The sequence below is a fragment of the Mya arenaria genome, chromosome 13 (genome assembly GCF_026914265.1).
Source record: "Mya arenaria isolate MELC-2E11 chromosome 13, ASM2691426v1".
NCBI classification, from domain to species: Eukaryota; Metazoa; Mollusca; class Bivalvia; order Myida; family Myidae; genus Mya; species Mya arenaria.
Window position 1 is genome coordinate 2,809,628 of NC_069134.1, and position 21,098 is coordinate 2,830,725.

Sequence of the window (21,098 nt, forward strand, 5' to 3'; positions counted from 1 at the left end):
TGTACATGTGTATATTGGCTCTTGCAACATGTAACGAGTTTCATTCAGATATCTTGCTATTGCTAAGGTTATTTTTAGACACCCAACAACGATGACAAAAACAGTAACAACAGCAGACAAGCTAGACTTTCTACAACTGTTAAGGGGCTAACTGGACAATATTAAAACAAGAGAAATGGGCCGTACTACATTTCAGTATTTTTTTCATTAGTAATATGAATACCAATTTTCATATGAACATCTTGAATGGTAGTTATGGCCAAGTCAGTATGTGCTTGACTTAAAAACTATCAAGGGGCATAACTTCACAGTAATCCAAGTCAGAGGAATGAGTCTTGGTACACTTATGCATATTGTTACAACTAACATGAACAATGTTGACGACAATATCTTGATTTTTTTCTTGAAGTTGAGTTGACAGTCTACATACACCTACTAATTACAAAGCCAACTAGAGCTGATGACAAATCCTGTTTTTGTGACCAAAGGAATGGATAGTACTAGGTCAATCTAACCGAGTGCAACACTGATAATCAATGGCTCCTTGCAGTCATACAATGTGAATGTCATCATACATCAAGGTGAACATCAAGTGTTCTAGAATGATTATCCTCTTCAGTAGGTTAAAATAACTTAAAGGGACTGTACACCGTATGATAAAACGGCGAAAAAAAAGAGAGAAAATTGTCGAAAAATGACATAAACTTGGTTTTGATGTGTACAATATATTGGAACTTACTAACTGAAGTACCACATAGTTTAAAATTAATTTATTTTTCGCAGTTTTTTCGTATTTTTCCATAAATAAAACATTACTAGGTATGTCTACCTAGTAGAATTCATTCCTTATGCGTGATTGGCTAGTCAATGTTATCACATGAGATGACCATGTTTGGTATATAGCTTAAATATTCCAACTGTTTAGAATAAGCCTTCGTAGCACAGTGGATACAGCACGGGTCTGCAATTTTGGCGACACTGGTTCGATCCCGGTCTCTGACTGGACTTTTTTTGTTAGTATGTTTTTTTACAATTATTATATGAAAGAGTAAAACATTTTATTAAATAATTGTCCTGAGATTCGTTACAGAAAAAAACTTTTTTTGGTGCCAATCTGGTGTACAGTCCCTTTAAGTCCATAATTTTGATCACAAAATGACACAACCTTTTCATAGCACTGACTGTTGTCTTGCCAGAGAAGATAAAAATGATCCACTTGATAATGGTGAGAATGCTTCAGATAAAGATACAGGACATATTAAATGATTGTACATGAATGCAGAAAAAACTAACAATTTTATTTCCTTTTATTTTCTTTAAACAACATAATCAAAAGTGAATATCTAGAATGTCATAGAAACAGAATAACTGGTGAGGGTGAGTCGTCTTCCCTTAAACAAATTGCACTAATAAATCCTTTTAAACTGAATTTCAGATAAAACAACCATTAAAGAAATATTATAATCTAGTAACTGAAAACAATTCTCAAATAATCAAACTCTAGTTAGTAGATAAAGGAATACAGGTAAAAACAATATATTGTCAATATATTAAAAGAGAATAGTTAAAGGCTTCATTATGAAATCACTAAATGACTAACATACAAATCTGGTGGTGGTAGATTAAATGTGTGGTAGATGGAGATGTCATTATCAAAACTATAAACAAACTTCAAATAACGGTAATAATGAGTATAAAAAGCACGTACATGTACAAACAGCACTGAGCAGGTTCAAATATCTTCGACGCTTTCAATCTCTTAAATGCACAATGATGATAAGGCGTGAACAGCTGTGGATTCACTCATAAAAGGTTTGTACGGCTCAATTTTCCCCTACATCCTTATTCTGATGAACACTTTGTGAACAAATCCATTAAACAACTGTGAAAGTGTCATACACTGGAAAAAACACACAACCATCCTCCCTATGTGTCACTAATCAGTGCACACACTGACTTGGAGGTACAGTACCAGTGACTGAAGCCATTGACACATGATCTTGCAAAACAGGCAACTGGCATGGAGGTCTTCACTTGACCCAAGTTGATTCTTAACAATATTGCAAACTTTGCCACTGTCCAACAAACAAGTACCACTCTGTGTCTCATCATCTGATTTTGGAGAGGTGTGCTATGGTCTGGTCCCGGGGCACTATGCTTGACTTCTGGGATTTCTTCTTTTCCTTGTCCACAGAGAAGCACTTCCACAGTCTGAGGGTCTCGTCAGCCCCTGCCGACACCACTGTGGTCCCGTCCGGTGACATGGCCATGTGTAACACCCGTGATGTGTGACCTGTAATGTACCAACAGATGATAGTTAAACATGTAATAATTTCATACACATGTATTTCAAGCCAATGAAATTACTTAATGGCCTTCAATAAGTACCAAGCATAATCATTTAGAAATGCATCACTTTAAGTTGGATAAAAAATTTAATATCAAATATGATTATTAAGAAGAGCTTGCTTCGTCAGCTCAACATGGGTTAAAACACTTCAAAACTCCTAAACATTAATTCTTCGAGCAACATAATTACATCAGCTGAAAATAAACCTAAACTTATTCCCATTTTTAGGCTGTAGGCCGCTAGGCCTGCAGACTTCAATAACCATATCTCGGAAATCGCATTGGCAGATCGACATAACATTTTTAACTTTTAGCGAATTAATGCGCAAACGGGCATATCAACCCCAGCGCGGTTAGAACTGCGTGGGTCAACACCTAATTTACATTAACATTTACATCGAAAATACCTAGTAAGCAATCTGCTCTAATTGTTACGCACTGCATTCTGCATATTGATCAGCTTGCTAAAAGTAAAGTCTTCAGTCTATGTTATGCGGTTAATATAGTTTGGAACACTGCTTTTTCGTCATATAACGCACTTGATATATATTTTGATATCGGCGAGTTACAGAACGCAATATAGAAAAGCAGAATTCGCAAATAATTGCAAAATTAACGCTTACTGAATCAAATAAATACATGTATTTTATACCTGTGTTTAGATTTTACTTTAGCCGGGGACCGATAATATCTACATGTACAATGTGGCCAAGAATAGAATGTGGGTAATCAAATTCAGACAGGTTTATTCCCCGGAAATAACCTCTGAGAAGTCATTAAAAGACGGAAAAATATGGATCGTATTATGATGCTATAAAATGCTAATTAGGCGTAAGATATCAAACCATAATGTTTTAAATAAAATGATGATAATTCATTTTATCATACAATCAGTTTTTTCAAGTATAATTTCTTAAATTTCCTAAATTTAGCCTAAATCGGCTATTACTTGACATTTTTATTGAGATTATTAGTTTTTAATTGTTTTTTTTAAAATGTGTGTCGCATAAAACCATTCTCCTGTGTAAGTACATACTAACAACCTTTTAAACATTTACTAAATGAATATTATACACTTTTACAATTAAAATCAAACCGCGTAACGCGTTGACAGGCTATTTACCTGCTACAATTTTTGTAATAGTCATGTAATGCCGAATGAAACAGAAAGTATGTGAATATTTCTAAGTTTGTCTCAGTAATTTCAGTCCAATATCTTGAGCATGTAGCATAATGCATATGCATATTTAAAAACAAAACTGATATAAATCTGTTAATTTTGTCCATGAGTGACATATGTTCAGGGCATTATTAAGATACATGTACATAAAGCATACAGGGAAGAAATAGTATGTGGGTGATTCGATCCAGAGGTATAAGGCGTTGTAGAAAGAAGCTTTAAACATAAACCTAATTAATATGTCCAATGCATTTTGTTGGGATGCATTTGGTAAAGCCTGCATACCCTGTTAGTAAATTAAATACACCTCAAGTCAAGTTTGAATTGTAGAGTAGATTTGACTAAAAACTCTTTAATGCTTTATCCGTGGCAGTGCATTGTTTATGAAACAAAGGCTCCATATAAGGTTTTATATGATTTTGAGTATAACTCCATATCTTATAAGTAACTATTTGGCGTATTCCACATTTCAAGTAACTTATACTTCATGATCTTATTGGGAATCAACATTAAACATAAAAGTTTTTGCGAAGGAAATTATGAGCGAGCATATACTATCTTTAGATGTTTATGTTGATACATATTTTTTTCAATTACATGACTTTACTCACAAAATGTTGCAGGCCGAAAGCCATTCAACGCTTAAAGCACTTTGATTCAACATTACCTGTGAGTTCTGCGACCTTGGTCATGGCTGGGTACTTCCAGATGGTGAGTTGGTTGAGGGCAAAGCCGTGACTGGACACCAGCTCCTTGTACTCCTTTGACCACTGCAGCGCACAAACCTGGTGCAAGGGAGAGTATATATAACGGACATATGGCACAAGTAGACCAATATCATCATAGAAAAAAGGATTCGAAGTTCATATTAAAAGCATACCAAACATGCTGTATGATCTTGAATATGGCAATCACTGCTCTTATCACTTTGTTGAACCATACATACATCATTTTTTTAATATGATAAAACTTAAATCTGAGCAGCTACAATACTTGTATATACCTGTGACTTCGTGTCTACTGCGTTGATGCAGGAGCCGACACTAACATTCCAGAAGCGGATGTGTCGGTCAGCCGTCCCCCCTCCGCTGGCCAGCACATTGTGTTGCCATGGACACCAGGATACAGCCTGAAAAGTTCATGCAGTATTGGAGGAAGTTATGACATACAATTAAATGTTTGAATCAGCTTTCAAGTAATTACTTATGACAAAACTTCAAATAAACAAATCTTCAAATAAACAATATTTCACTGGCTTAATTGGAATCTTAAAAGTTTCTAAACAATCACTAATTCATTTGTTAAGGAAACATAATTATTCTTCACTGTTTTGAGCTGGTTTGTAATGACGGCAATTCACTTTACCTTGACAGCAGCCAGGTGCTGAGAGAATGTGTGTACTGGCTGAATGGCGGAAGGGGAGGCAGTGAGGTTCTGGGCTGTCCACACATTGAGTAGGTTGTCGTTGCCCCCACTGGCAAGATGTTTCCCATCAGGCGACCACTGCAGCCCGCACACCTCCTGGCTGTGCCCTGTGAACGTGCCCACATGGTGCTGCGCTACTCGAACATCGTGATGGTGAATGGCCCCACTTCGAGATCCACTATGTAACACAGTCAGATATCAAGAGTAGATGGCTAATACATAAACTATTTTCCTCATTTGGTAAAAATGCAAAATGTTTCTTAAACATATATTAAATAATCTAATACATATATGTAACTTCTTTGATGTATCTATATCATGAAATATTACTCCATGCAAAGCTTATTTGAAGAGCTTACAAGTTGAAAAATTTGACAATTAACTTATTCAATGTTTGGTCATTGCTTAATGAGGGTATTTTTAATAGTAATATGTGAACAAAGTCTCATGGTACAACATCACCAAGGCTATGATAATGACTCGCTAGAAAAATAATGATCTCAAATGGCATGTACAGGAGTTTTACAGCAACAAATATATTTTATTGACCCTGACATTGAGACTTTAACCATACCTGCTGACAACATATGAGTTCCAGGAAAGAGAGCCGACTCGTGCCGCGTGCCCCGCCATGTTCCTCAATCTTTTCTGTTGTGCTACATCCCATAACTGAAATACAGGAGAAATAAAAATAAAACTGTATCCATGATTGTGTGCATCCTAATCATTAAGTGCCCAATAGACATATGATGTATAAATTAAGACTTTCCAAATAAAATTGTGCAAAATATTATCAACCGATATAAGACAAGGTCTACTATAGCTCCAGGTTGATTTCTTAATTATAAAACTTAGTCCATAAAAAATATTATGACTGTCATATTTAATGGTTATAATGGTGATGATTGATGATTCAACTAATTTTTGCCCTTAGCCAGTGTCAAACATTTGTAGTTCAACGTAGTTCTTCATTTCCTCTATCTGAGTGACTTAAACATGTACAAACTATTGACAATAAGACAATCACCACTGAAGATTTGTATCAAAAGACAAGATAGAGCCATCAAGTACCTGGACCTCTCCAGCACTGGTGCCAACACCTAGGATGTTTCCCTCCGCCACCCAGGCGACAGCGCCGATATAGTCCTCTGGTCCGTCAAGCTGGAGAAGCTGGTTTATTTCCCCTGTTGCAGCATTCCACAGGTACACATGGTTACCCAGGGCAACAGCTAGGTGGTTGTTCACAGACCAGTCCAACAGGTTCAGGTCTAATGTACGGAAAGAATGGGCCAAAATCAGAATTTCGTTTAAATTTGTTTCATTTAGCCAAGATAGTTACTTGAACTTAATTTTAGGATACAATAACATGTTTTTCATCATTATCTTGAAAATGATTTCCTTTAATAAAAGTCCCAAAACTCTTTAAAAGGAGAATGTAACACAAACTATACAAAAAGAGAAATAGTTTGCCAAGCTAAATCCTCAGATAAAGGATTTAAGATTGTTAAAGACATCATTGATCAATGTTTAAGCAACAACACTTCAAAAATCATTTAAAACTTTTTTAACATCCAACAGTAATTAAACAGAAAGTATTAAATATTCACATACAAAATAAATCATAGTCTTTAAATTTATTTTCAACAATCTAATTCACTGGTATGGTAGCTCAATGCAAGCACTTACAATAATCATCAAGTATCTCAGGGGCATCTAAGATACGCTCGGGAACCTGGGGAATATTCCTGATGGTTTTCTTAGCTGTGCTGGCGGGAGTTTTACATGTACTGTACAGAACCTGAAGTGAACTCTGGTGACCTGTAAACAGAGATATGAACAACATTTCAGTTTAGTTATCATATTATTGGCATCACCACGTCAGCTGCCTGAAGTATCACATGTACTGTTATGAGAATTTCGGATGCCTAGTGACCCCATATTATTGTGGGAATCATTTTAAAGGTTTAGTTATATAGAGGAAGAATACATAACTAGAACTCCGCGAGTCGGATGTGTCGCCTGACGAATTATTTACTGTCGACATTATAGCTGTTAGATTGGCATTTTATTCATTTATAGACAATGATGTTGCCATTTAACTTTCAAGTGTAGGTGGCATTTGATAGTTTACGAGATATGCCACGGACAAAACCTAAGCAAGAAAATTAACAAAGGGCAATAACTCTAAAAATATGGCAGCAAGAGTAACGGTTCTTGTGCACTGCACTTGCCCTCAATGAAATCTATCTAGCTATGAAGTTTCAAGTTGATACCTCTTATATTCTTCAAGATATGCCCCCGGACAAAACTAACAAAGGGCAATAACTCTAAAAATATTGCAGCAAGAGTTACGGTTCTTGTGCACTGCAATTGCCCTCAATGAGATCTATCTAGCTATGAAGTTTAAGTTGATACCTCTTATATTCTTCAAGATATGCCCCGGACAAAACTTTAGGCATGAAAATTAACAAAGGGTAATAACTCTAAACATATAGATGCAAGAGTTACGGTTTTTGTGCACTGCACTTTCCCTCAATCAGATATACCTACGGAATAAGTTTCAGGTTGATACCTCCTATAGTTTAAGAGATATGCCACGGACAAAACCTAAGCAAGAAAATTAACAAAGGGCAATAACTCTAAAAAATATGGCAGCAAGAGTAACGGTTCTTGTGCACTGCACTTGCCCTCCATGAGATCTATCTACATATGAAGTTTCAAGTTGATAACTCTTATATTCTACAAGATATGCCCCAGACAAAACTTTAAGCATGAAAAATAACAAAGGGCAATAACTCTAAAAATATGGAAGCAAGAGTAACAGTTCTTGTGCACTGCACTTGCCCTCAATTAAATCTATCTACATATGAAATTTTAGGTTGATACCACTAATAGTTTAGGAGATATACCCCGGACAAGCGAAAATGGGATGCGGACGGCGCCACCAACGCCGCCGACAAAAGTAACTCCTATATGTCGTCTTTTCAGGCGACACAAAAATGACAATGAGTTATCGGCAAGCAATACCATTTGAAATGATACCAAACTTGTAATCGGTTACCAGGCTCCCAAGTTTGATTAACATCGTCACATGTTTAAGGTGTTCCACATGTAACATCATCAATTAACCTAGTTTATTTCCATAGACCTATTAAAGGAAACAAACTTAATCATATTCTTTTGAAATATTCTAGTTATTTCCAGTCAAAGTTGAAAATTTAGACTAAATGATGCATTTTGCCAATCAGAAAGGTTCTGACTTCCTGACCGCAATGGTTTAAAAAATCACTTATAAATCTGATAGAGGAAATTTTTGCAAAACATTATACCTTCTGGAGCATTTGGTAGATTGCCCTTGTATGAGATGATCTTCTTGCTGGCCAGGTCTCCGTTCAGGTTCTCACTCATCACTTTCTGGTATTCCAGCTTGCTGGGACTCATCATTTCGGCATTCTCACTCTGTTGCTGGCTGTTAGTGTCCTGGTTTATCATGAAGTGGCCCAGGTCAAACTGTGTTGTGCTTCTGTTAGGGATGAATCTGTCACCTCCATTTGGAGTCTTTGCACCTTTTCCTGGCGTCTTTTTTCCTGAATTATTTACATGATTGATAGAGTTTAAAGGCAGATAAAGCAAAAAAACAACAACTAAACCTATCACAGTCGTGATAAATACCCCTTCATGCCATCTGGACACAGGTAGGGTTAATGAAGAGTTTTGGAATTAAGAGGTGAAAAGTAAAAGAAATGGCAGGTACACTAAAGTCCATGCTAACCAACATTCCTATGAAGTTTCAGGAGTATAGGTGTAACACTGTTGGTGCTACATACGGTACATATTTTTCAGACTATTACTTAGTCAAAGGCCATAACTCTAGATGGACGGAATAAAATGTTAAAGAAATGACAGGTGCATAACAACCCCATGATAACCAACATTCATTTGAAACTCCTTTTAGTTCTACCTGTAAAACAATATGTTCAGACCATTTTTTACTAATTAAAGGGCCAAAACTATTGTTAGACATAGTGAAATGTCACAAAAATTGCAGTGGCATAATTTCCAATGCTAACAAGCATCCAGATGAGGTTTCATGTGTGTAGATACTTTTGTAGTTAAATGCAACAGATATTGTGACCTGATGTGACATACACAACTGTTTTAAGTCCAAACATACTTTTGGGGAGTTGATAAATGTTTATTGCTTTTGTTCAAGCAATGTGTATTTCAACAGAAATCTGAAAGTTCAGTACTACAGAGATTTGTTACTCTGACTGTTGTCTCTAAAACAGTGAACACAAAAAATAAGTACCTCCTGATTTTGGAGTTTTGTGACTGTATCCTAGAGATCCATTTGATGAAGGTGTCTTTGACATTGACTTGTTGTTGATGCTTGCAGTTTTGACAGGAGTTTTTCCCAGCCCACAACTTGCGTTCAGGCTCATGTTGACAGACTGGTTCCCTTCCTCCCCCTGCTTCCTCTGCCACCGCATCGCAGGCCCTCTGTTTATTGGCCCATCCAACCTTAATGCGCTTGCCAATTCAGTCTCAAGGGAAAAATGTGACATCGCTTCTTTCACAAAGATCACTCTGATCTTAAGTTTTTAAAGTACCTTAAAAATAGAATTCACAGATAATTACATTTGACTTTAAATGAAGCTTATTCAGTCATTAACTGAAGGATAGACCGAAATAACTTTTTTGAAAGGAAAGATATGAAAAATTTTCTTAGCCTATAATGGACTATAATACCTTCTGCTTCTACAACATCATGTCATGTGTGAACTATTTTAGATTTGTCTGTATTTCAATGATGCAATCCTTGGCCAAAATTTCAACTTGACAGCATTTTGTAGAATGATGTTAGCTGAAAGCGTGATGTTATGAGACCTAAATTGGGAATCCCTTAAAAGCCACAGAAACGCTGCCTGTATCACTAAGCTCGACAAGACTATTTATCATCATGTTGAAATATGCTCATCCGCCCCACTTAGAGAATCACAAAACTCCACAAGGGGACACAATATGTTATTTACCCATCTCTCAGCTAGAAAATCAGCACAGCTCCTATCCAGCATCAATAGTTCTCTGAAACCATCTACCATGAAACGTAGTCAACCAGCCTACTCTCAATGGGTTTCAGTTAGCTCTGAGTGAGACTCAGAGGCATCTTAATGCTCGGTGTCTGTTTTTAATCTTCTTTTAAACAAAGTGAACCAAGACCAAAACACAGCAGTCAGAAAAGCATTTTGCATTTAAAACATTCAAACATTGCCAAGTGTAAAAATTGAATATTTTGAATGCTGTTTACCACTTCCACCATTAAAGAAGACCTGGAAGGAAAAGTGTGTCGGTGTGGGGCTTGAACCCACGGCCGCCGGAACACTTGCATGGCCCTCTAAACAACTGAGCTAACCCACTGTTTCTAACCCAGACCCACTACACTCCTACCCCCATTAACTTTTTAAGGCCAACCAAGAAACTTCTGCTGTTTACCACTGCCACCATTAAAGTAAACCTGGGAGGAAAAGTGTCTCCAGTGTGGGGCTAGAGCCCCACACCCATTACAAATGTAAAAAGCCTTTCAAACTGCTGTGTGCGCTCAGTTTTTTATCTCATTGCAAGAATGCTGAAGTTGAGTCAGGCCATCTATTAAGATGATGATGATGATGATGAATACAAGAACAGCTTTCTGCGGCAGACCATACAAGACTGGACTTCCCTTCCTTAAGACCTGGTGCCAATCATCTCTGTAGACAGCTTCAGCACCGCTCTCCTGACATGCACAGCCTAAGCTGCACAGTTGTTGTTTTTTATTTTAATTGTAAGTATGCCAATTTGTATTGATTTTACTGCTTTGATTGCTTCACTTGCCTGTGATGCAGTCATGAACAATTTTCCAAATTGTCAGAGTCATTAACGATATGTTATTCCTTGAAGTTATGCAGACAGGGTGTTGAACCATCTAGTTACAGAACTATATCATATATCGTACATATCTCTTCGCTAACTCATAAACTCCAGCCATAACTTTTCTACAGAAAAAGTTTTTTCAAAAGGATCAGGTATCCTAACAAACCCCTAGAAGGTGTAACACGAATTATACAATATGCTGTCAATATCAAAAATATCATTTTATCGCGAAATTGTATGACAAATTTAATCATAACGTTGCCTCACTGAACTATTTACTTCGTAGTAGTGTACAGTAGCAAAATTGGTAACTTACGATTTTGAAATTTTTCCTTTATGTTATAAATTATTGTTTTTATTTAAATGTAGTCATTTGTTTACGTTGTTTACCGTAATGTTGCGACAGGTTGGGTCTTGATACACAACTTTTGAATACGAGAGGTCTGATTGGTCAATCGACGAAAAATAAAAGCAATGATTGGATAGAAGATTTCATCAACGTTACATATTCGTACTCAACATTTATAACTTACATGTATTTCGCTTCATTTAAATATACACCATATCGAAAAAGGAGTATAGGCTATACTGATAATTCAAGACACCTAAATATATTCAAATTTGAATATTTTTAATATTCAAATGTCTATATTTTATAGGGTTGTTTAACAAATAGCCCTCATATGATTCTCATGACATTGTGTCGGAAATAAAAATCTTGAAGAAAATCGATACTAATTTTACAAGCAGACAGAAATTTAAACATGTAAGAGCTATTGTTAACATGTTGAAAACATGTTGTATACAGTATTTTTTTTAAATGCAATGCACATACCATCTTTAATAAACAAAACAAAGCACACAAACGAATTAGTATACAACCTCTAGACATATTATGCCGAAAGGGGGATGGGACGAGCATCCAGATTGAACCCATTGTATCTTTCCTTGCCGACTTTAAATAAATCTTACCTAGCTATATATCACTATTTACACAAGTCATTTAACGCGAATATGAATTCACTTACATGTGTCACTCTCATTCACTAAGTGGCCATAGTATACGCTTTGTATACACTTTAGTCATCGATAATTCGTAGCAGTGACCACTTTTTCTATTTTTGATAACATCACCCTTGACCATGACCAACAGGACCTCAACTTTAATTGCAAGCCGGTACGTCACATGAGCTTGTTAAACACCAAATTTCATAATTATAAAATATTCTTTATTACAGTTATATATATTATTGCGCAGAAATCGTTTCCTACATTTATAAGCAGCGGGCTTGACCGTGAACCCGACAAGTCCAAATACGTCCCGCGGCCAATATACGTCTTTATATGATATTTCAGTATATTAACCAAGTTTTATCAGCATATATCAATCCACTTTTATGAGCAGAAACCACCATTTGATGCCTGCCCACGCACCGGAGATTGACACGCCTTTCTAATGACCATGTTACCTGGCCGTAACAGCAATACAAGTGTGAACAAACTGGCACCTGAAACGTCGTTTACAATTTATCGCAGGGTATTATTTTCTGTTTAAGACATGACTTTGCTTTAAGAACATTTACTTGAAAAGTTTACAGAAGGCAAGACACTGTAGCAGATCTATATTTGTGTGTAACAATGACGACAGGCCGACAGGATATAAAGTGGTGAAAGCTTTTCAAAATCCGTCCTCAAACTCAAAGTTTTGTTGAAATGAATGTATTAACGTCTACAAATTTCTTATCGTGACATTTTGTTGCACTGTATTTATTTTTGAGCTCATCGTCTTGCAACAGTGACGTCGACTCCCGTGGCTCATGTTCTACCGTGATTATGACGTCATCCTCCGGAAGTGCTATATTCTGCTGGTCGAGAATGCGCAGTTCCGCTTTGGACAGATGATGGACGATGCCGGCTCCGAAAGCATCACCCAGCACGTTTACCGCCGTCCGAATCCGGTCACTAAAGAGACAAAAATGTACGACAAAATATTTCTGAATCTTAAACATAGATTTATATCACGGATTTTGTATACATGTATATTTCGACATCACCGACCTTGCTAAACTGGCGTCTCCTCGGTAAGATAATCCTTTTCCAGGACGTTAGCCTTATTTATAATGAAAAATAACCAACATACTTTATGTGTTCCACCCCGGGAAAATAGTACGGGCTCGGCAAAGATTCCAATCCTTGTTAACTGGCAAATTAAAACCGCTAAACCAAGGATCCGGCTCAGATAAAGAACTTATAAAGTGTCTTCACTCTGTTTTACTCCTCATCAATTTAATGCGCATTTTGTCAAGGCCAATCGAGTCCAGTAACTGGTTGGTAAAAGTTAGCCAAGAGGTCTTTTGATTGGTCAACATTTATCCAATAGTTGCTAGTAACCTATAAACTCATTCAAATGTGCAAACTAGTCAAAAGATAACATGTGGAGACTGTGGCTGTGGGTTAAACATAAGTTAATTAACCTTATAGAAATAAAACTAAGAACATTTTGCAAAATAACAAACATACAGCAGCCAATCGACAGCAAGGATGAGCGCCACGTCGTCCACGGGGAAACCGACCGCCGACAGCACGATAACCATAGTAACAAGACCCGCCTGGGGTACGCCCGCCGCCCCGATCGCAGCCGCCGTCGCCGTGATGCTTGGGAGGAAATGTTTGCACAATTGATTAAAATTATACATTACGCTGCGTATTTGGTAGTTGCATTAAAACATTAACGTGAACACGCCCTTGGTACATAACCTACCTACATGTGATTAAAATAGTCACATGAACATGCATTTAATGAATCACTTCTTATATACTAGTATAATCCTTTATTGCCTACCTAATGGTGACGATGCGGCCGATGTCCATGTGGAAGCCCCGCATCTGGCCAATGAAGATTGCAGCCACTGCCTCATACAGCGCCGTGCCGTCCATGTTAACGGTTGCGCCGACGGGAATCACGAACTTCACTACACGCGGATCCACGTGGTTGTTTACCTCCAGACATCGCATCGTCACCGGCATTGTCGCAGAACTTATGAATAAATTAAAAACATCTCGTAATAGTCGACATAACCACGACACATCATCATCATCGTCGTCGTCATCGTCAACGTCGTCGCCGTCTCGTTCATTCATTGTGGACGAAATTAAAGCCGTCGTAATCCCAACTGGCATTGTATACATGCTATATTCCATAGCTGAATGAAACAAATTGTTACACTAAAACGAATTCTTACCTAGAGGAGGTAGCAAGCGCAGTCACGAGCGGCTCCAGAACGCCAAGCAGGTATCGGTAGGGATTTTTACGGACCACGGCGAGATATATGAGCGGCAAGGTGGCACCCGCATGAACTAACAGCCCGGCCGTGACCGTGAGGAAGTAGAAGCTTAGCTGCTGGAAGGTCCGCGCCAAATCCTCGATCTCCACGAGCTTGGCGGCTATGAGGCACAGGATGCCCACGGGAGAATACCTAGTGGGAATGAAAGGGATGGATGGAACACATTGTTGCCCTTTAACTGTGACAGGGTTACTGTAATACATACGTGCTTTGACGAGTGCCATAGATCATACTTATATATACAATTTGTGACCTAAAAACGGCATTGTTACATTCCGGTTTTGATTTGGCCATCCCAACTCTGAATAAAATCAATACATGTATATACATGTAAATGCGTAATTTATGCGACAATTTGAACTGCGAACGTTTTACCCTTTACATTAAGCTTTTTATGTACAATGGAAATTCATGTATTTAATTTTATTGCTTAAATAGCAGGTGCTGAGTGCACGGCAGTTGACTTTTGGTAAATGTATATAGACCATTATACCAGATAACCAGCTGCACGAGGCACATGGTGGCGTCACAGACGGCCTGGGCGGCGATGAGGATGGGGCGACCCCGGTCCCCGAGGTGGCCGGTGACGACCCCCAGCAGGATGGAAAAGACCACCAACCCTAGTACGTTCACCCCATCTGTCTTCACCGGAACGGGATCGTACACGGACGGTACCGTTTCACCACCTTTGAATGATGTACCACTTTGCTTTTTCCATGCACTAAAAATTAGTTCATTCTCCTGCGGAATTCGATCAGAATTTCATCGACTAACGAAAAAAGTGAAAATGAACTGCGACCAGTATACTGGTGTTTTATATTAATAAATTATAATAAATTTAAAAAAAAGATGTTTCAGTATTTTCGTCGCGAGCAAAGATTTGATTGCTTACCAGTGTCGTTTTGTACCGTTGTCATGGAAACATTAGTTCCATTTGGTCGTAGAACTTGCTCCGTTACCGTCTGCCAATAAATAATCATTGCAATTTTAGGAAAAGTACTTTGGCTAGAATGTTGGTCTCATCATTTAAACGTATCGGGAACAATTATATTACAAAGCAAATGTATTTCCAACACTGGATAGTGCATGCACACTGATAAATAGAAGGGTTGAGTTCGTCATTTACCTTTCGAAAGCACATTTCCACGATATTGTCTGGAAAACACTGTCTGCAACAGACACAAAGTATTTCTAAATTCAATTGTATTCAAATGAATTTACAAATAATTTAGGACTAATCTGACGCGAATTTGAAACAGTACCATGGGATGTTTGAAACAATACAATGGGATGTTTGAAACAGTACAATGGGATGTTTGAAACAGTACAATGGGATGTTTGAAACAGTACAATGGGATGTTTGAAACAATACAATGGGATGTTTGAAACAGTACAATGGGATGTTTGAACCAGTACAATGGGATGTTTGAAACAGTACCATGGGATGTTTGAAACAATACAATGGGATGTTTGAAACAATACAATGGGATGTTTGAAACAGTACAATGGGATGTTTGAAACAATACAATGGGATGTTTGAAACAATACAATGGGATGTTTGAAACAGTACAATGGGATGTTTGAAACAGTACAATGGGATGTTTGAAACAGTACAATGGGATGTTTCAAGACTACTGTTTCCTTGAGGTAAGTAAGTAATCATAACACTGATTGAACATTTGTTTAGTTTAGTGTACTCTGTTTACCTTATTAAATCCAGAAACGTGTCCGCAGTGTTAACCACAGTTACGTCGTCCTCTGGCGTAACTTCCGGTTCGCCGCCCCTGGTCCCCGGTTGGATGCTCACGCACAGAATAATGCCGAGAACCACGGCTGCAAGTGTTGTCATAAGGTAGTACACGACTGCACGCAATCCGATTTTCCCCGAAGACTGTGTGTCCAGGGATGCCAGGCCGGAGACCAGGCTTGAAGCGATGAGCGGCACGATAAGGAAACTCAGCATGTTCATCAAGAGGTCGCCCGGAAATCGAAGGTAAATTATCTGGCGACTTGAGAGCGGTGGGTCCAGGGAGCGGAGGGCTGCCCCGACACTGGCACCAAGCACAAGGGCCAGCACGAGACACACGATCAGCAGCTGTCTCCTCAACACTTGCAAACATTTTCCACAGCGGCCTGCAGTTGATTGCTTTTCTGTGCTAGTCTCTAGGAGCGGTTGCCTATCCATTTTGTTTTAATTATATTTACCAAGAAATGTACACATGTGTTAATAAATAAGTGTTTTGTTGACATAAACCTTGTGTAGTTAATTAAGTTTAACCCATGCCTTCATCAACATCAGTTCGTATCATTTTGCTGATTGTTTATAACACTGTCACTACCACTATCAGAGGAATCTACATACTGAGATAACGGGTAGCTGCAACTTCCCTTAAAGCTGCACTCTATCAGATAGACGGTTTCGTCATTTTTTAAAATCAAATGACTCAAAATCTGCTTATTATGACATCATTGCATTCAATTCAGACGTTTAAGATAACTTACGATAGAACAGATATCAATTGTTTTGAAAAACTGCCCCAAATTTTATTTTACTTAAAGCTTAAGAAAATCTTTTAGCAATAAAACTATGCTTTCTGAAATTTTACCAGCAGTCTTATATCACTGGTTTTTTATGGAAAAAAATTCGTTCCAAGTCAATAAATATAAAAGTTGTCAAAAAAGTGAAATCTGTAAGAGTGCAGCTTTAAGGCGAATGAAAGAAGTATCATCGTCATCATCGTCATCATCATCATCATCATCACCACCACCACCACCACCACCACCACCACCACCACCATCATCATCATCATCATCATCATCATCATCATCATCATCAAGTGCGGTCAAGATTACCCGAACAGACCATGCTAAACATGGTAGAGTTGTTAAAGTTTTCTTGAAAGGAGAACAAATACAAAAAAAAGTTCACTTCAACATTTTATTTTAGTCAAGATAAATTTCAAAACAGTCAATTTCAAAGTGTCATGATGAAACCCTAAGACAGCGAGTGTTCGCTTATAGACAGGTAGTCAAAATATATAGTACATTTCTCCACAGTACAATACATATACATAATCTACATAATAATATAATATTGCACAATATCAATCCAGTTTAACAATAGCATTATTTAACATTTATAAAGGCAAACATGAGAGACTGTGTTGTTCTATAAGGTACCTGTCCCGGAGGTAAGGCTCTAACTTGATTCCTTTAACACCATTGGTATTCAATGTATACGATGACTCATACAAACGTTAAAAATGCGCATAAAACATAGCAAAACAAACTTGGAATGTTCATCTCTGTTCCATAATATATAGATTTAGGATTACGACTAGCACACTTGTGTCCAAATACAGGAACAGAATTCATAACATAACCAAAAAATAAATAGAGTACACATTTTTAAATGAGATGAATTATTAATAATTATAGTCATTCGAATAGAAAACAGGAAATAATCTTTGACTAGATTAAAACTGACCACAAACAAATTATACATAAAACAAATTATGTTATAATAAATAAATTTAAAAAAAACATCAATAGCGTCAAATACGAACAGATGAATTCTTAATATTATAAATACGTGTATTCTAGTGAACTGAGCCAATAGGTACACGGACTAGTAGGGCGAGAATTTGGTAGAACTATTATAAAACATTGCACTTTTCAAACGACAAACACCTCATAACTTATAACACGATCAAGAGAAACGAAAACGGTCATCACAAAAGAAAAACGGGAATGTCGGCACGAGACAGCTGGCAGCGTCTGGAACCGAACCGAGGCTAACCGGAAACATGACAGAAATCCGCATCCATGTTTTTTGTTACCAACCCTGAAGGGACCGATATTCTCTTGAAAATCAAGTACTCTTAATCTTAAAAACTATATCAGTTAGTTCTATCCTTACTTGGCCTTACATTGATGTACATGGAGACTTTTCCCATCCTTTAAGATTCCAGTCACGACCCCGCGGCTTTGCGCGTGGCTCGGCATAGCAAGGCAAATATGGGTCACTGCTTTGTGTGCAAAATAATGCACTGTCATTGAAATAAATTTACAATAAATATACCCAATATGTACAAATAATAGGCGGAGCAGAGACAAACAAATAATTAAAATAAATAGTGTACTAAGTATTATCTATCCAAACAACTGACTTTCAGTCTGCCATTCACACAGAGATCAACACGGCTGATACAACACTGTCAATCATGCACCTTTACAGATAATTGATTAATAAGAAAATATATCTCCATAGCTTGAAGCATCACATGCTATAACAGTGTGGATTAGCACAAAAAGGCATCATGTTTAGAGACAACCTTTAAAACACTTCAAAAGTACTGAGTACAGGCAAAATAACGCCTGACTTTCTGATCGCTTCTTCTTCCCGCCGTTAACTCATCAAAAATGTTTCAAAATTCACCATCAACATAACAATAACTCAAACAATCAAAATTAAATAAGTCACTTCCGGTATAAAATGATGAAATCATTTCCAGTCAACTTCAATTTTGCTGCAAGAGAAGCTGTTCGAGCTCGTCCGCGGACCGGTAGAGGAAGGCGGCGGACTCCCGGTACCCGGAAATGAGCTGCTTAATTGTGGACACTTCGCTGGAGCTTAGCTGGCTCTTGGAAGATTGTTTCTTCATGCTAAGATCTGTTGGACCTGGAAAGATTGAACAGTGCTTGTAACAGATACAATACGATTTTAATACTGATAGCATTGACATTTAAATACCAAATATAACAGAAATGCAAAATAGAGCGGAAACCATTCAGCTTAGGAATACAGTGATATAAAGATATTACTAACAATTACCGTTCTGTAGTCCGGTCGGCTGAATGGGGCTGTGGAGGACGGACGGATGATGATGGGCCGGATGCTGGTACCCGGGGAACCCTGGCCGGAACAATCCGTTGCCGTTCGTAAAAAACGGCGGGAAATCCGGAGGCGGTCGGAACGCGGTCGGAGGCGGCGGATGTCGTATGAAGTCCGAGGATGCAGCTGAGACCGGTGTGTGTCGGTCCACGTGGCTGGCAGTTGACGAGCTTGAAGTCAGAGCTAACTGGCTGGAATCGCGGTCCTTGATGTCTGCCCGTGGAGGGGGTGGAGACGGCTGAGCTGGGGACGGGGTGCCCTTTTGGGGCGTCTGTGCACCGATGGCCGGGGGATGGTGTGTGATTGGCATAGCGCTTGCCTGAAGTGAATATGATATAAAGCGTAAACAAAGTTTTGTAACAGAACGATATAGGCTGTAGTACTTATATACCTACATTGACGGTTTTACTGAGTGAATAAAAAATACGAATTGCCAGCTACAAATATTTAAATTCCATTTACGGCTAGACGCGCTTGCCTCCCATTTCAAAGGCTGTGCTCATATGGTTGCGTTAGATTATGAATCTCACGGTTTTGATACGTACTGAATTGTTTCGTATTCAAATATGTGTATAAAATGTTATCGCAATAACATAACGTGTCTTACCGGAAGTGGTTCGAGACCCATGCGCATGCGCTTAGCGTTGATGCTCTCGTTCTCGCAGGCCTGGGCGAGGTAGCTCTCCGCCGCTGCTGACGTCAGATGGGGAGGCGTTGGTCGCAACTGAAATACACCGTCAATAAGTCAAATTCACGAATAAAATCATGACTTGATATCAAATACATTCTAAAATGTACACATTCATATTTTTATGATCGCTGTTTTCAATATATTGATATTTATTGACCCTAGATGGAGAAAGGCTGCTGCGCAGACGACATATTACTGTATGAATGAAAAAAATCTAACCTTATTCTGGAACATGTATTTTATATATTCTCTTTAATTTGCCTCAAATCAACAAACATTTGTTACTCATATTTGGTAATAAAACTTATGATATTTGAAAAGCTCGTTAAAACATGATTCATGTAAAAGTAGTTTTTCTCCATTTGAACGAAATTTAAGAAGTTGTTATACAGCCTAAATCATTGCTAATTGTGGTGGTAAATGTCATTTATGTACCAGTTTTTGTAAATAAACAATGTGGGTTTGCGCCAGGCGAATTCGGTATTCAGTTATTGATGATAGAGAGTTAACGTAAATGTAAAAAAATATATGGTAAATCTTATAAAACTCAACAATATCTGCATTGTCTGACAATTGGTAATGATTGTTTTGGCAAAAACGAAACATGAAGTTAACCAGCAGCAGGCCCGAATTTCTCGAAACTTCTTAATTCCCTTTAAACAGAATTAAGCTAAGCTCACTATTTTTGTTTTTCAATAATTTGCGTAACATTTACCTTTTTAAGAGTTTTAATACTTAAGATAGGAATTATCTGTATGATAATCACAATAAACCATTTTTCAATTATCAAAATTCAATTTAAGTATGTATTTTGGCTAGTTGAAATAAGCTACTTAAGCCTGTTTAGCAAGAAGTTTCGAGATATTGATATAAAATTGGAGTTTGACTAAAATTTCCTGCAAAAGTAATAAATTTATAGTCTCTTACAGGTTCCCATCCGTTTTCTTTCGATCTGCGCATGCGCCTACAGGATTTCAAGTATGTCCGGATTCGTTTCCGAGAGCGCTCGTGGAATTCCGGAAACTGGCGATCGCAGGCGTCAAGGATTGCCTGCACTTTGTCCTTCGGTTGTTTGGAGATGGGCACGTTCCTATCTAGATTTTCGTCCACAAACAGACGGCAGAACATCTGAAAACGGCAATGTAGTGGTACAGCAATGGAAACGGCAATGTAGAAGTGCTAATGTGGTCGAAATATCTCTCTTCGTTTCTTTATTTCGACAATACTGCCCTCCATTCCGTATTTGCATACATTACCCCATATTTATATATATATCCATGTTTCCATATAATGATCTGATTTCGT

General features: G+C 37.8%; 3 protein-coding genes across 4 annotated transcripts in view; all 3 read right to left on the reverse strand.

Annotated features, from left to right (window-relative positions):
• Positions 1-1,305: 1,305 nt before the first annotated feature.
• Positions 1,306-11,310, reverse strand: LOC128213019 (cell division cycle protein 20 homolog). 2 transcript variants are annotated; one of them, XM_052918490.1, is made up of 10 exons: positions 11,255-11,310; positions 9,264-9,564; positions 8,284-8,541; positions 6,641-6,772; positions 6,026-6,222; positions 5,529-5,623; positions 4,895-5,132; positions 4,533-4,658; positions 4,197-4,314; positions 1,306-2,293 (listed from the first exon to the last, which is right to left on the reverse strand). In XM_052918490.1, the coding sequence occupies exons 2-10, from the start codon at positions 9,517-9,519 to the stop codon at positions 2,109-2,111; spliced, it is 1,605 nt and encodes a 534-aa protein (XP_052774450.1). In that variant the 5' UTR covers positions 9,520-9,564; positions 11,255-11,310; the 3' UTR covers positions 1,306-2,108. The 2 variants fall into 2 exon arrangements, with proteins under 2 accessions (XP_052774450.1, XP_052774449.1); XM_052918489.1 differs by having other exon boundaries at positions 11,181-11,303.
• Positions 11,311-12,378: 1,068 nt separating this feature from the next.
• On the reverse strand, positions 12,379-16,499 carry LOC128214413 (excitatory amino acid transporter 3-like). Its single transcript, XM_052920876.1, has 8 exons — positions 15,915-16,499; positions 15,335-15,377; positions 15,101-15,170; positions 14,702-14,894; positions 14,107-14,340; positions 13,707-13,901; positions 13,385-13,519; positions 12,379-12,826 (listed from the first exon to the last, which is right to left on the reverse strand). Exons 1-8 carry the CDS (start codon positions 16,391-16,393, stop codon positions 12,562-12,564), a joined length of 1,614 nt encoding a protein of 537 aa, XP_052776836.1. The 5' UTR covers positions 16,394-16,499; the 3' UTR covers positions 12,379-12,561.
• A 639-nt stretch (positions 16,500-17,138) lies between these two features.
• Positions 17,139-21,098, reverse strand: part of LOC128213785 (nucleolar protein 4-like) — a 38,917-nt gene continuing 34,957 nt past the window's right edge. The window contains exons 10-13 of the mRNA XM_052919840.1: positions 20,721-20,921; positions 19,710-19,826; positions 19,037-19,421; positions 17,139-18,889 (exon numbers count right to left, since the gene is read on the reverse strand). Coding sequence (XP_052775800.1) covers positions 18,729-18,889; positions 19,037-19,421; positions 19,710-19,826; positions 20,721-20,921 — 864 coding nt within the window. The 3' untranslated portion in view covers positions 17,139-18,728. The remainder of the gene's footprint in view (positions 18,890-19,036; positions 19,422-19,709; positions 19,827-20,720; positions 20,922-21,098) is intronic.